Below are 12,952 nucleotides of genomic sequence, written 5' to 3'. Positions count from 1 at the left end.
GTCAGTGTTTTTAATGTGGCATGTGAACTCAAGCATGTAGAAGTGCAGCAGTTGGTAATTTATGCGTTAATTTGCATAATTATTAACCTTGTTTAGCTTGTGTGGATAAGTCAGGGTACTGCACAGCTCAGCCCCACTTTTTGCCTTTGATCTAGTAAAGACAATAATTAACATATAAATATGAACAAACTGGCAGGAAGGAAGCTCAACATTCCTATCATCTCACAGATTTAATTTTAATCTTCACCTGACCAAAGAGAGGGAGAGAGAGAGAGAGCGTGCTATCAGACAACTGCATCCCAGACTCCTTGGCAGCCTGTCTTAGTAGCATTGCACTGGTTTTTATCTATTTTATCACAGCTATATGCTCTCAGGGATCTGACACATGCAGTTCCTTTGAATCTTGGCTTTGCGCCCATAACTAGCGTCAGTTATTTCCTTGCCCAGTTGGTTTTAACCGGTTCTAGCTGGTTGAAGGTGGCTGACGTATGTGGCATGACTCCAGGTGCCCAAGAATGATTGACTGTGGTAAACCTTTACAATGCAATTGCTGTAACACATAGCAGGAAAATGGGGCAGCAACAGGAGGCTATCGGAGACAATGAGGCCTCCATCAGGTCTTAAGAGGTTATTAGAGACCGCAGCCCATTCACACAAAGCTTGAACTGCACCAAAATCACAAGGCAAACCCCATCAAAACACTGACATGGATATGTCTTTGTCCAAAGACTTGCTGAGAGCTCTGATGCTAGTGAGGCCGGTCTTGTGTTTTCTCTGCCGTGGTGGCTGTAAAAGAGAACAGCCAAAGCCAGCAACCTGAACTAATCCAAGCAGGAATCTGGACTGGACGCTTGGGGCAGCCATGCTGGGCGCTTGAGTGGCCTTTGACCTCTGCAGCCTCATGGAGCCTGGTGGCAGAATCAACACAAAGGTTTATCCAGTCGGCAGGGAGTCTTCATGTTTACACCCACTGAGTCTTTTTACAGGAAAGAACAGCGGGCTGCCCCTTCTCAGGTGTCTTGGATTTGTGTTGGGAAGGAGAGCAACCACAACAAATGTGTCAGCATCACAGGTCGGCCTTCAAGCAGAACCAATGGGAAGTGTGTGTGTTTTTGTGTGTGTTCTTATGCGTGTGTGTATGTGATGAGAACGACTGGCTTATCTGATTAGCACAACATTAGATATGTGTGTTCCAGACTGGGATGCTTATACTTACAGTAGATAAGTTCCATTCAATGGGACTTTTAGATGAATTAGATGAATTAATTGCAGGATTTTGCTTGTGGTTTCTGTGTTGTGGGAGTGTGTGGGAATATGTGGGAGTCTGCAGAGACAATCATGGGCAGCACAGAACTGCCCAGCACACACGTTCCTCTAGTTATTGGTGAAAGGCTCCGTCAGGCTTTCACTGTTCTCTGAAACAGAAGCGGATGACTTACTGCACCACAAGGACACATACCAACACCAAGATGAATGAATTTGGCCAGGATTCATGAAACAACCATTTTGTGTGTTCCTCAACAAATCTGGGCTGTATCTTCTGGTAGAGAGAAGTCACTTCTTCCTAAGAAAAGCATCCAGAGCTGTTTTCATACCAGAGAGCAGTCTCTACATACCATGTGGGGAAGCAGTTCATGATCTTATGAAACCAAAGCAGAACTTTATTTTCTTAAATAATTGCAAAACAAATGTTTGGTACTGCACTAACAAAGCCCATCACTGCATATATACAGTAATGTTAATCGCATTAGTAGCTTTATACACTGGGGTTTCTCTTCAATAACAGATGTGAAGTTTTAGCTCCACACGTCGAGAAATTTTGGGCAACAATCTGCTGCCATATTATATGGGATATAAAAAACAAGTTTATATTTCAAGAACTTTGGCTGCACTTCATACAAAATTTGTTGGTGATCAACCCGGAGATGTTAATAATAACTGTTTTCCAAAAAATTCAAAAATGCAAGTCATTGTGTGAGGACTGAGGTAAATATTTGGCAGATGAATTAGGATGTACAAAATTGCTGACCTATATTTGATTTGACCTATAAATATATTTCCCCAAATGTGTAAAATGGTTTAATAGTTAGTGTCCAAAGGTTTGAACAGCTTAAGATGCCCACATCTTGCCAGAGTGTTTCTATCATGCTTGAAAGAATATTTGGACATGCAGTACCCTTGATATTCCTTGAACGCCCCAAGGTTATGCAGATAAATCCACAGTAACTCACTCATTTTAAATATTATGTCTGTGTACGCATGCACACATCCCAGGCAAAGTTACCACTTGTAAGACCCACCGGCTCAGGAAAACAGGATCCCCTGTTTGCTGATCTTTGCTGCTCTCTTTCCTATTATGCTACGCTTTTTTGCTCCATATAAATAAACTTATGCAAGCTGGTAAATTCAATACCAAATTGATCGTAGAATGAATCAATAGGGTTATAACATTTCAGGAGTATCAAGGCCACTCGGTACACCAGTCCCCACCCTCTCTCACATAACACACCCCTCCTCCACATGCACATATCTGGTTGAAACTGGTCAGGGATAACATGTCAATGCAATGCCAAGGTACAGTACAATTAACTGTGCTGCATTTGTTCAGGGAGGAAGGGGATTAGGGAGCCTAAGATCCTTCCTGGCTGCAGACCTCAGCGGTGGGAAAAGGCATCAACGTTCCTGAAGAATATTATGTGCATTTAGTGTGACTAAAAAAAGTGTTTGGACTGTGGTCTTGTCTCCTCTCCTCTCCTTTGTGATTTATCTTCTCCCATCACCTCTCCTCTCACCTTCCCTCTGGTCTTCTGTTTCCCTTTGCCTCTTAACTGCTCTACCCAATCTATAGTGAATATGATGATACAGCTTTGTTACATTACACAGAGTATTAGCGACCTAAGGTTATGAGAATGTGTGGGATCACATGGTGACCTATTTTCGTGTTTCTTGTTCCTGCAAGACAGCAGCTCTCTCCTGTAGTCTCACTCCACCCTTGCATGAAATTACCAATTACAAATCATGTATAACGACAAAGAAGCAGCAGAAGAAGTTTGTCACCATTAAATGAGATGTGTAACCGTCACATAGTTTATTCCAGTTTAGGGCCTAACTAATGAATCACTGATCACCTTCCATCTTCCCAAAAAATAATATTGTAATGCAATAGAGGGGGGCTTATCCAACCTAACTAGCCACTTGAAAAGGGTTTTTCCTGTCACCCTGTTGCTTTAACTTTTATTGTAGGTTATTGTGGGTTATTCGTATTTTATTTTATTTTTTTACCCCGTGGTAGATGCTGTCTTGACTTTTTGAGGTGCTTTCCTGGAGTTATTTTTAGCAATATCAAGGCTGATTAAGACATGAGTCAAGGTTTTTGTGTGTACAATCTTCATCACCGCTCGCCAGGAGCGGGACTCCCCAGTCAGGGCGCCCTGCTGGTGCTGCATGGTGTTTTTGCCATCCAGCAACCGGTTCAGACTGGACTGATTGCGAGACCAACAATATTCCTGGAGAGAGAAAGCCCCTATCCCCAGCACATGAGCACTCAGTTTCCAGCTTGACCAAACAGAGCTGAGATCTGAGACTTTTTCTTAAGTTAATGAAGCCAAATGGTTTCTTGTATTATTATTATTAGTATTAGTATTATAATTAGCATTATTGTTGTTCATTACTAGCCCCTTTAAATTCTGTGCAATGTGTTCTTTTAAGACGAGCATTCTACTTGATTTCAATTTGCTGGAATAACCTATCAGGTAAACTATATTTCTTTTCGTTTTTGTGCATGTAATTCCCAAAGGTTTTCAGTGTCAATGACCAAAAAGGGGAGGCAGATGTACAGTATACTACTTTGTGGTATTATAAACAAAGCACAAGCAGCAGCAGGAATCCCTCAGGGGGCAGAGGACGTCTCTGTGTGCGCCCTGGACGCGCAGGAGGAAGCGGCACATTTTCCTCTCCGCTCGTCGCCGCACAGCGAAGCTGGACCAGCAAGAACAGCTTTGAACCGGTTTTTTCGCCGGCTACAAAGCCATGTAAAAAGGATACAGTATGCGCATTGTTGATGCAGGGTGCAGTGTTTCCACACAGGCAGGATCCAGCTCCGAAGGGGCCGGCATTCACATGCGATGCTCTGATGTTTAGGGTGTTTATGTCGATTTTGCAGCAAGGTTTATTTTCGGGAAACCATCCTGCATGGTAACTCCCCGCAGGCAGGTGCGCACTTCTGCAGGCGCCTGCTGCTGCTGCTGCTGCTGTTGTTGTAGTTACTGAGGTGAGTGGCATGCATGCATTTTAGTTTTTTAAAAAAGCCATAATACATAATTCATTATGATAGGTTTACGTTGTACATGCTCTGATACATGAACATGGTAATGATGTAAGTGTAAATCTATCTGAGTGCATCATTTTGGGTAAAGGCAGCCTATAGTGATATTGTTCTTATCCTCGGGATGTTATTGTCTTTATTTGAGTCAAAATGCAGACTGTTTACTCACAATGTAGTGAGCTTTCTCTGTCGGTAAACAAAGCGTTGCTGATGCCAGAAGATCTCAGCACCCACTTTGTTCACTCTGACTTGTTTACTGCTTATGAACTAAGGTGAGGAGAGGTACTTGGCCGGTTGGCTGCTGCAGTGATGCGTATGAAGTTGCTTTTGCTAACAAATAATTCAGGAACACTGACAAGAAAAAGGTGAGATCAGGACAAGAAACGGGGCGTGCCCCTTGCAGGGCAGTGTCTGCTGGTGCCAGGGTTGCTGCTGGGGGCAAAAACAGCTGAATTGGGGCGAAACCAGGTTAGGGATAAAGTGCAAGGGAAGGCTCAAGGCAGCCCAGTTCACACTTTCTCCTCCTTCAAGGTGTGGTTTTAGAAAAGAGAACAAAAGGGGCACCACATGGGTTAGGTGCTGACAGTTTGTGCTCAGGACTAAGACAAGTGGCCCGCCTGGCCAAGTGCTGGCCAAGTGCTGCAGCAGCCTTCTCTACATCGAGGCTTTGTGTAAGTGCATTTTGGAGCTTATTACAGAAGATTGTAATCAGGGATTACTTATATATGCTTCACCTTTTATGTTTATTCTGTTTTTGTCTGTATTATCATAATTTGATTTGAAAAACAAATCCCTCACCTTTCAAACTTTTTAAATGTTTGTTTCTACTTTTCTCTTTCACCAGGAATCTCTGCTGTATTAAACAGGACACCACTAGCACCATGAACTCCTCTACCAAAGCACTGGACGGAGGCTGGGGATGGGTGATTGTTGTGGCTGCCTTCATGGCCCAGTTCCTAGCCTATGGTGCACCCCAGTCTGTGGGTGTCCTCTACCCTGAGTGGCTGCAGGCTTTCCAGGAGGGAAAGGGCATGACAGCCTGGGTGGGCTCCCTGGTCTCTGGAGTTGGCCTAGTAGCCAGTGAGTACCACACACTGTGATTATGTAATAATCTTTGATGTGGGTCCATGCTGGGGTCAAAATAGCTGGAAGGCCAAGTGAAATCCCATTTCAAAAAAAGAGGACAAAGGGGGCCACTGACTAAATTGGAGAAGTTCTACCATGAACTTGCCGATACTGCTAGCAATGGACCTTTTGTAGATTCTTAGTTTGAATTGATGTTCCTATTTTGGACAACGTTAGAAAGGCTGATCAGAAGGACCAAAAGAGACAAAAATATGTGCAATCTGTGGTCTACAATAATCACAAAACTTCTTTGTTGAAAAGAATATATTCAGGATCTGATGATTCTGTGATGAGCTGTAACTTTACTGTCTCGGCTGTCTGCTGCCATTTATTTCTGGAAGAACTGTCTGCATCGTGTTAAAATAAGAGAAATAATAACACTCCTATTTAAACTGCTAACACTGCTTGCTGTTGCATTATACAACATGATGTCCTGATAAGAAAAATACTTGTTCAAAGTCTGTACAAGGACATTCAGCTAGATTAGTAATAACCTATATGATATGCACACTCCTCAAAAGTGGAAAAGCAGTTCTTTTCTAGCTACCTAAGGTGGTTGTAATGCAGTTTAAGTGTCATCTGTAATATTCACCATAGGGGATATTTATTTACTTTAGTTTATCTGATGAAACAGGACGAAGAGAGGCCACTCCATAAGAAAGAAAGGCACTTTGTGGCTTCCTGAAAGCCGGCTTGCTGTTATTGATTTTCATCCGGATCAAAGTTCCATTCATCCATGCTATGAATGTAGCAGGCTCTCTTAGCCACATGGGATATGTAACCCTTTTCCACCAAGCCAGGTTTAGGATTGTTTGGGAGCTAGTGCTTAATCTCAAATCAGTTCTTTCTTCGTGTTTCAGTAGTCAAAGAGCTGGCTCTTGGCCAGGAAAACTGGTTCCACAGTGGCATCAACTCTTTGCTAGTTCACAACAAAGAACCAACAAAGAATCGCTTACTTTTGGGGCTGGGTGTGGGATTATTGATCAGATCAGTGTTTCTAACAGTCAAGTTGAGACCCCGCTGAACACTGTAAAACAAAAATGAAACAATCGTGAAGCATCAGGCTATTTAGTTAACCTATTTTAACAACAACTTGTTGTAAGATTATATCAACCTCTGACACTTTTTACAGTGTTTTTCTCAAGCAAGCGCAATGGGTGACCCCCCTGTTCTCCCTGTGGTTGAGAAGCAGTCTCCTCCGCTGCTGCTGCGGTGTAGCTGTTGTGATCAGTTTCCAATAACATCCTGCTCACTGCACTGGGACAGCGGCAGCGAATACATGCGTCTGTTATACATTGTTGGGAAAGCAGAGACATATATAGTGACACAATGATGTGTCTCTCTATCCAGCTCTAGCCCGTGTAAAAGTAAAATGGCTCATAGAAGGTTCACAAGTTGAACCAACATTGAACTAGCACTAGCACCAGCTCTGAATCAGAACTAGGTTCTTGTTGGTGGAGTGGGAGTAATAGACAGGGAGAAACAGAGAGACAGAGAGACACAACACCGGTTGCCTTATGATATTAACTTACATGAACCCAACACAATAAAAAGACAAGAAAATAAAAAATAGTAGTTTGAAATTTTGTGGAACTTGGGGGAAGATAACATAATAATGTAAACCACTCATAAATATTATAGATTGAACTTAAGATAAAAACCAAACTCTTAGAGGAACTGAATCACCCTGCAGTACTGTCTGTAGGATATATAGATATGTTGTCCAGGATCAGTGATAGATAATAGTCTTGTTTGACATTTCCAACTGAGCCAGAGCTGCTGGCCAGCCTGGCTTCTCACTGTCATCTTTTCTAAAGAGGTCAGGGAAAAGTCATGACTGGACAGATCTCGCCTTAGGCCCGGCCAAGTTCTGGACACGTGTCCCAGGTGTCAGGCAGCTGCAGCACTGCAGCTACTCCTGCACAACAGCATGACATATGACTGGCAGTAGTTCACACATCCTCAGGACATCAGCGTTCTTATCAGGCCTTTAATGTTCCTCTGCACAACAAGTTACATGCAGCTGTGGTGCTCACACATTTGTAGCTGACTTTTCAGTCTGTTATATTGTCATGGTGACATCTGTGTGTACATATATATATATATATATATATATATATATATATATGTATGTATGTATATGTGTGTGTGTGTGTGTGTGTATGTATGTGTGTATATATATATATATATATATATGTGTGTGTGTGTGTGTGTGTGTGTGTGTGTATTTGCCAAGCTGTGTGAACACGTGCCTGCAGCAGATATCAGAATGCATGACAAATGGAGTCATGTTCAAGATCACTGCAAGATAAAATGGTGATGATAGCTCAAAGAAATAAAAGAAAAGACAATTGTGTGACTTGAAGTGGTAGGGGCACTGAATCTTCCTGTTGTGAAAATATTGCCCCATTTCAGAGCATTATTTTCCTCTTTTGATTTGTTGGGCAACCTCATTATTTCATACAAAGTATCTAGCAGTAGTATTGTTTTATTCCTCCCTCACTCAAGTCGTCTCTCTCTCCTTCTGTATCTCTTTCACCCTCAACCTCCACCTCTCTCTATTTCTTTCTCTGCATCTATTTTTGTCTTTGTCTCCACCACTGTTCAGGTCCTGTCTGCAGTGCCTGTGTAGACAATTTTGGGGAGCGTCCTGTGACCATCTTCAGCGGTGTTATGGTGGCAGGTGGCCTGATGCTCAGTGCCTTTGCTCCTAATGTCCAGTTCCTCATGTTTTCCTATGGGATTGTCGTTGGTAAGGAAACTCTTTCCTGGAAAATAATGCTGCAATTAGTCTTGGGACTAAAAGTCATGTGCCCCGTTCCTCAGTAGGATGTATACATATCAGTGTGAGCAAAAATGGCAGGAATGTCTGTGTTCAAAGTCATGGGAGTCATGAAGAGAATGGGGTTCTGCTTGTTCTTTAATGGGAGTCTAAGCTTCTCATAAAAATCCCTTATACATATTGTGCAATCATTTGAACAAGCCAGGCCATGTAAAAAAAGAAGCTAAATATTCTCATTGCCATTTAATCAATACTGTTTCCACTGAAAGTATTTAAATTGTCAGTGAGAGTAGATATAAGTAGATATAAGCAGTGCATCAATTCTTGTCATTGCTGTTTGCATCTATGAAAGAGGATGACAGAACCGCAAAATAACAGCTCAGCCTCATCCACATTTGACTGCTGATGCCTCTGCACCCTTACCAGCCCACCTGCCTGGGTGCATCAACACCTGCTATCCAACATAAAGTGACAGCTAAGCAATGCTAAACGCCCCATCACAGTCAGCACTGCCTGTCGTGGATGTCGTGCCTCATAGGGGAGGCCATGCATATTTGAAGGCAGTTGTTTATTTTTAGACACTCCCTTAGATTATGGCTGTGGCTCTGCATGCACGTGCAGCTTGGTTACTGTTCATCATAGGCTTCCTTTTCTGAGTCATGCTTAGCGAATTGTATTACCAGAGAATCCTTAGATTGGCCATAAAAAAGATTCATGTGCATATAGTATAAATACACATCCCTGTACCAATTCTCTGTATATAGCTTTGAGTGAGCTGTTATGTACTCTTAAGTGACATACCACAAACTACAAATTAATAAAACATGTGTATATACTTTTTTCTCAAAACATCAAATAGAAGTCACTACACCTAACAGTTCCCTAATGTACATTTTAAACATCATCCCTGAAACTTTGACCCTTCACAAAAGCTAATGGAAACACTTCTGTTGTCTGTCCTTGTCTTGTCTCCTGCTGCAGGCTTGGGGTGTGGTCTGGTCTATGTTGCCACTCTGACCATCACCTGTAAGTACTTCGACAAGAGACGTGGCCTGGCCCTCGGCATTGTCACCACAGGTACTGCAGCCCCCCCTCTGCCCTGCGCTCTCTGGGTACACACCAGTTCTCCATGCTCACTTCTTTCATGTATGAGCAGCCGGGAGTCTGGGGAAACCAAGGTAAACATTTGTAGGGTAGTAGCAGCAGTGGGGCCTAGTGGGTAGGTACGTGGACTGCTGACCACTGACTAGACCTGGTTGGCTGGGAGCCAAAGCTTGGTAATGTTTTGGAAGGGTCCAACACATTAATTATAAGATCGTTTGGGCAACACCACCACTTAGGAAAGCGTTTACAAGCCCCCCAAAGTTTTCCTAAAAAGTCATATAAAGGTTAGGAAGTGTTACTCTAAGCTGTTTACCTAATTTTAACTGACATATCAGTTGCTGACAAAAGCAAGACTAAGCGGCTGCCTTCCTTTGCTCATCCAGGCACAAGTGTGGGAGCGTTTGTCTATGCCACCGCTCAGAAGGAGCTGATTGTGCTGTTTGGCCTGGACGGCTGCCTGCTGATCATCGGTGCCCTAGCGCTAAACCTCATAGCCTGCGCTGGCTTCATGAGGCCCCTCAACATGCCAGGATACTACCTCAAACAGAAGGCTGCCCTGGAACGCCACACGGAGGAGCAGCTTTTTGAGAAACCCCCGGTCGACGACTTGAAGGTCACACCAGGTTCCACCACCACAACGCCAGACAAAACTCTGATGGTGAAGGAGTTGCTCATCACTATTGATGCCAAGGACCTGGCCATCCAGACAGAGAAGAAGAGGAGCAGCTTCCTCTCTGGCTTAGCCATTGTGAAAGTCATCAAGAAGAAGCAGCAGGCATATGCCAAGTACATGCACTCCATGGCAGACATCATGCAGGACCAAGCAATGGTGGCCTTCTGCATTGCTGTCTTCCTGTTCAGCCTGGGGGCGTTTCCTCCTGTGCTCTTCATGGAGGATGTGGCGCAGAGCCAGGGCCTGATTGAAGAAGTTAGCTTCATTCCTCTGGTATCAATCGTGGCCATCACCACCGGAGTGGGCAAGCTAGTGCTGGGTGTCCTGGCAGACATCCGGTGGATCAACAGCATCTATCTGTATGCCTTCACCCTGTTTGCAGCAGGAGTGGCACTGCTTCTCATCCCTGTTACTAAGACTTACGTTGGACTGCAGATCCTCTCTGCCATCGTGGGCTTCTTCTCCGGGAACTGGTCTCTCACCTCCTACATCACCACCAAAATCGTTGGCCTGGACAGACTGACCCAAGCCCATGGCATCCTCATGTTCTTTGGGGGCTTTGGGATTATGCTTGGACCCCCTATCGTAGGTAAGAGGGCTTAATTAAATTTCAATTTTCCTATTGGTACAATAGGATAGATTGGTAAACTATGGAAATAGAGTTTGCACATTTAGTGTACAGGTCAAAATATTTTCAGAAACATTTCCGATATGTGAATGTTGATTAAATGAGGCTTGCAGAGCGAGCCAGAGGGCATCCTGACCTGCATAAGTAGTTGGCCTGCTGCTCTGTAGCTGACTATTGCATCTGTCAGGAGTCTTTGCTGACTATGCTCACAGTGTCTTGTCTGTTTTCTTTTCTTCTTTTCCCCCTTCCCATCACTTTCTAGGGTCATTCTATGATTGGACGCAGTCGTATGACTTGGCATTTTACTTCAGTGGGAGCTGTGTGGTGCTTGGAGCCCTCATCCTTTTTCTGCTCACCCTTCCCTGCTGGAACAGGAGGAAGTGCGAGGGTGAAAGGCCAGATGTCCAATACACAAGCAACTGTGAAAAAGTTGCCTCCGTAGCCTGAAAATGAGGACCTTACATATGAACTTTAGCCTCACACACTGCTGCCCAGCAACTGTCTGCTGATAAACTGTACCTACCCCACCTCTGACAAGACCTTCCCTCCCTTGACTAGGGGATATTTTTTCCTTTTTTTTCCTGTGCCAGGTTTCAGAATACCGAAATACCTGACAAATGCTTTGAAATTCATAGACCAGGCCTGTTCTCTATACTCTGCTGGTATTTCCCAGAGTTCACACAATCTACTACAGCTGTTTTTAAAGATTTGACATAGGCTCAATGCACATGTTGAATTTTTTCTACTATTGCCTCATTGTACGAGGTCAGTCCAACGATATGGTTCAAATCTTAGATTCTGGATTATCTATATTGGATCTATATTATTACTTACAGTAAACAATGGTTTTCTCTTTGTGTCTGCCGGTTTAAAATTAAGAAACAAGGAGTGATCATTGGTACCACTGGGGAGAAAAACAAAACCACTATGGATTTGTGAATAATTTGGGGTGTTAATTAAAAGACCACCTTTCAAATCAGTATACATCGTTGTACTGTATAACCATGCAAATTTCCAATTCCATACAAATGGCCCAGGAACCTCACCTGGAAAGAGAAAACAGGGATTGGAATGAGGGAGTGCACTTTAATGTAATAACTTCTAATTGTAGGAGCACTTTTTTTTTTTTATTAATAAGTTTGTCTCTTAATTACTCTATGTGTTTTACCAAAGCACCAATGACGGTGGATGCCTGTCAACACATAATGCCTGTTGAACAATACAAAAGCCTTGCTTTATAGATAATACCTTTTGTTTAAGTGCATTGACCGTGTTCTGTCGATATTTGTAATGTTTGAAATGATTTGAGTTCTATATATATACATATATACCTCCTGTTTCTTGATCAGACAAAGACCTTATTGAATACTTTACGCTGTCTAGAAAGCATTAAAACACTCGGGAGAGCCTAGGTTCAACTCCTCTAATAGCATGCTGATTTTCTCTCTGGCATGATTATAATGACCTGTTTCGATTTATTTTGATCAAACTGGTCCTTTCCCATCATGTTGTGCTCAAGTGTGTGTGTGTGTGTGTATGTGTGTGTGTGTGTGTGTGTGTGTGTGTGTGTGTGTGTGTGGATAGATAGGAAAAAGGAGAGATGGAGTACAAGTTATGGAATGCAGGAGGAGCTAACAAGGAGAAGCTAAAAATTGTGTGTGTGTGCCTGTGTGTGTGTGTGTGTGTGTGTGTGTGTGTGTGGTGGATGTTTGAGTTTTTGAAATAGCAGTGTTTTTGTAAAGTCTTCTATTCTAAGTCTATGTGACTTGTATATGCACTGAGCCAGTCACACACAGATCCCCAATTTGCTTAGGCCTTCTGTAAAGAAATGTCTTTGGTTAAGTTGATTTGAAGAAATAGATTATTGTAAGCTAATCAACAACTGTTATGGATACTTTGCAGCTGGTTTTTATAATCACTCGAATGTTGTACATAAAAAGATGGGGGGCAACAAAGGTCTGCTTGGTAGCTCCAATTACTGTTATTACCATTTCATATGTGTAAGCCAGAATCTGGGATAGTAGTGTTTGCTTTTAGTCTTTTGTAGAAGGTCTTTACAGGGTCAAAGGCAGTACGAAAAGTACTGAGGAGTAGAGACAGTAGATTGGGCTATCACTTGTAACCACTGTTATTTTTTATATGTCAGTTTTATAGTATTTATGTCTGTTATTCTGTTGTTTTATTTAAAAAGTGCCAATAAAATATATTTGAATTTATGAGTGTCTAAATCTGTAAAATATTGATCACTGAGTTTGAATTGCATACATGGTAATAGTTTTGTCCAAACTACCGCTACCCTACTACTACTCCTAGGAA

The 12,952-nt window shown here is 42.7% G+C and overlaps 1 protein-coding gene across 3 annotated transcripts; it reads left to right on the top strand.

The window, feature by feature from the left end:
- The first annotated feature begins 3,651 nt into the window (after positions 1–3,651).
- LOC115372851 (monocarboxylate transporter 9) lies at positions 3,652–12,852 on the top strand. Of its 3 annotated transcripts, none has more exons than XM_030071008.1 (6): positions 3,652–3,752; positions 5,169–5,404; positions 8,058–8,201; positions 9,213–9,308; positions 9,719–10,597; positions 10,899–12,852. In XM_030071008.1, exons 2-6 carry the CDS (start codon positions 5,206–5,208, stop codon positions 11,081–11,083), a joined length of 1,503 nt encoding a protein of 500 aa, XP_029926868.1. In that variant the 5' UTR covers positions 3,652–3,752; positions 5,169–5,205; the 3' UTR covers positions 11,084–12,852. The 3 variants fall into 3 exon arrangements, with proteins under 3 accessions (XP_029926868.1, XP_029926865.1, XP_029926867.1); XM_030071005.1 differs by lacking the exon at positions 3,652–3,752 and adding an exon at positions 3,975–4,270; XM_030071007.1 differs by lacking the exon at positions 3,652–3,752 and adding an exon at positions 4,883–4,995.
- Positions 12,853–12,952: the final 100 nt, after the last annotated feature.

The sequence above is a fragment of the Myripristis murdjan genome, chromosome 15 (genome assembly GCF_902150065.1).
Source record: "Myripristis murdjan chromosome 15, fMyrMur1.1, whole genome shotgun sequence".
NCBI lineage: Eukaryota > Metazoa > Chordata > Actinopteri > Holocentriformes > Holocentridae > Myripristis > Myripristis murdjan.
Note: the sequence above shows the minus strand (reverse complement) of the source record. Positions and strands in the feature narration are given on the sequence as shown.

Excerpts from the sequence above, each read along its gene's own strand:
- LOC115372851 (XM_030071008.1), top strand. The coding sequence starts at position 5,206 with ATGAACTCCTCTACCAAAGCACTGGACGGAGGCTGGGGATGGGTGATT. Across the intron at positions 8,202-9,212 it reads TTCCTATGGGATTGTCGTTG|GCTTGGGGTGTGGTCTGGTC; the intron begins GTAAGGAAACTC and ends CTCCTGCTGCAG. Across the intron at positions 10,598-10,898 it reads GCTTGGACCCCCTATCGTAG|GGTCATTCTATGATTGGACG; the intron begins GTAAGAGGGCTT and ends ATCACTTTCTAG.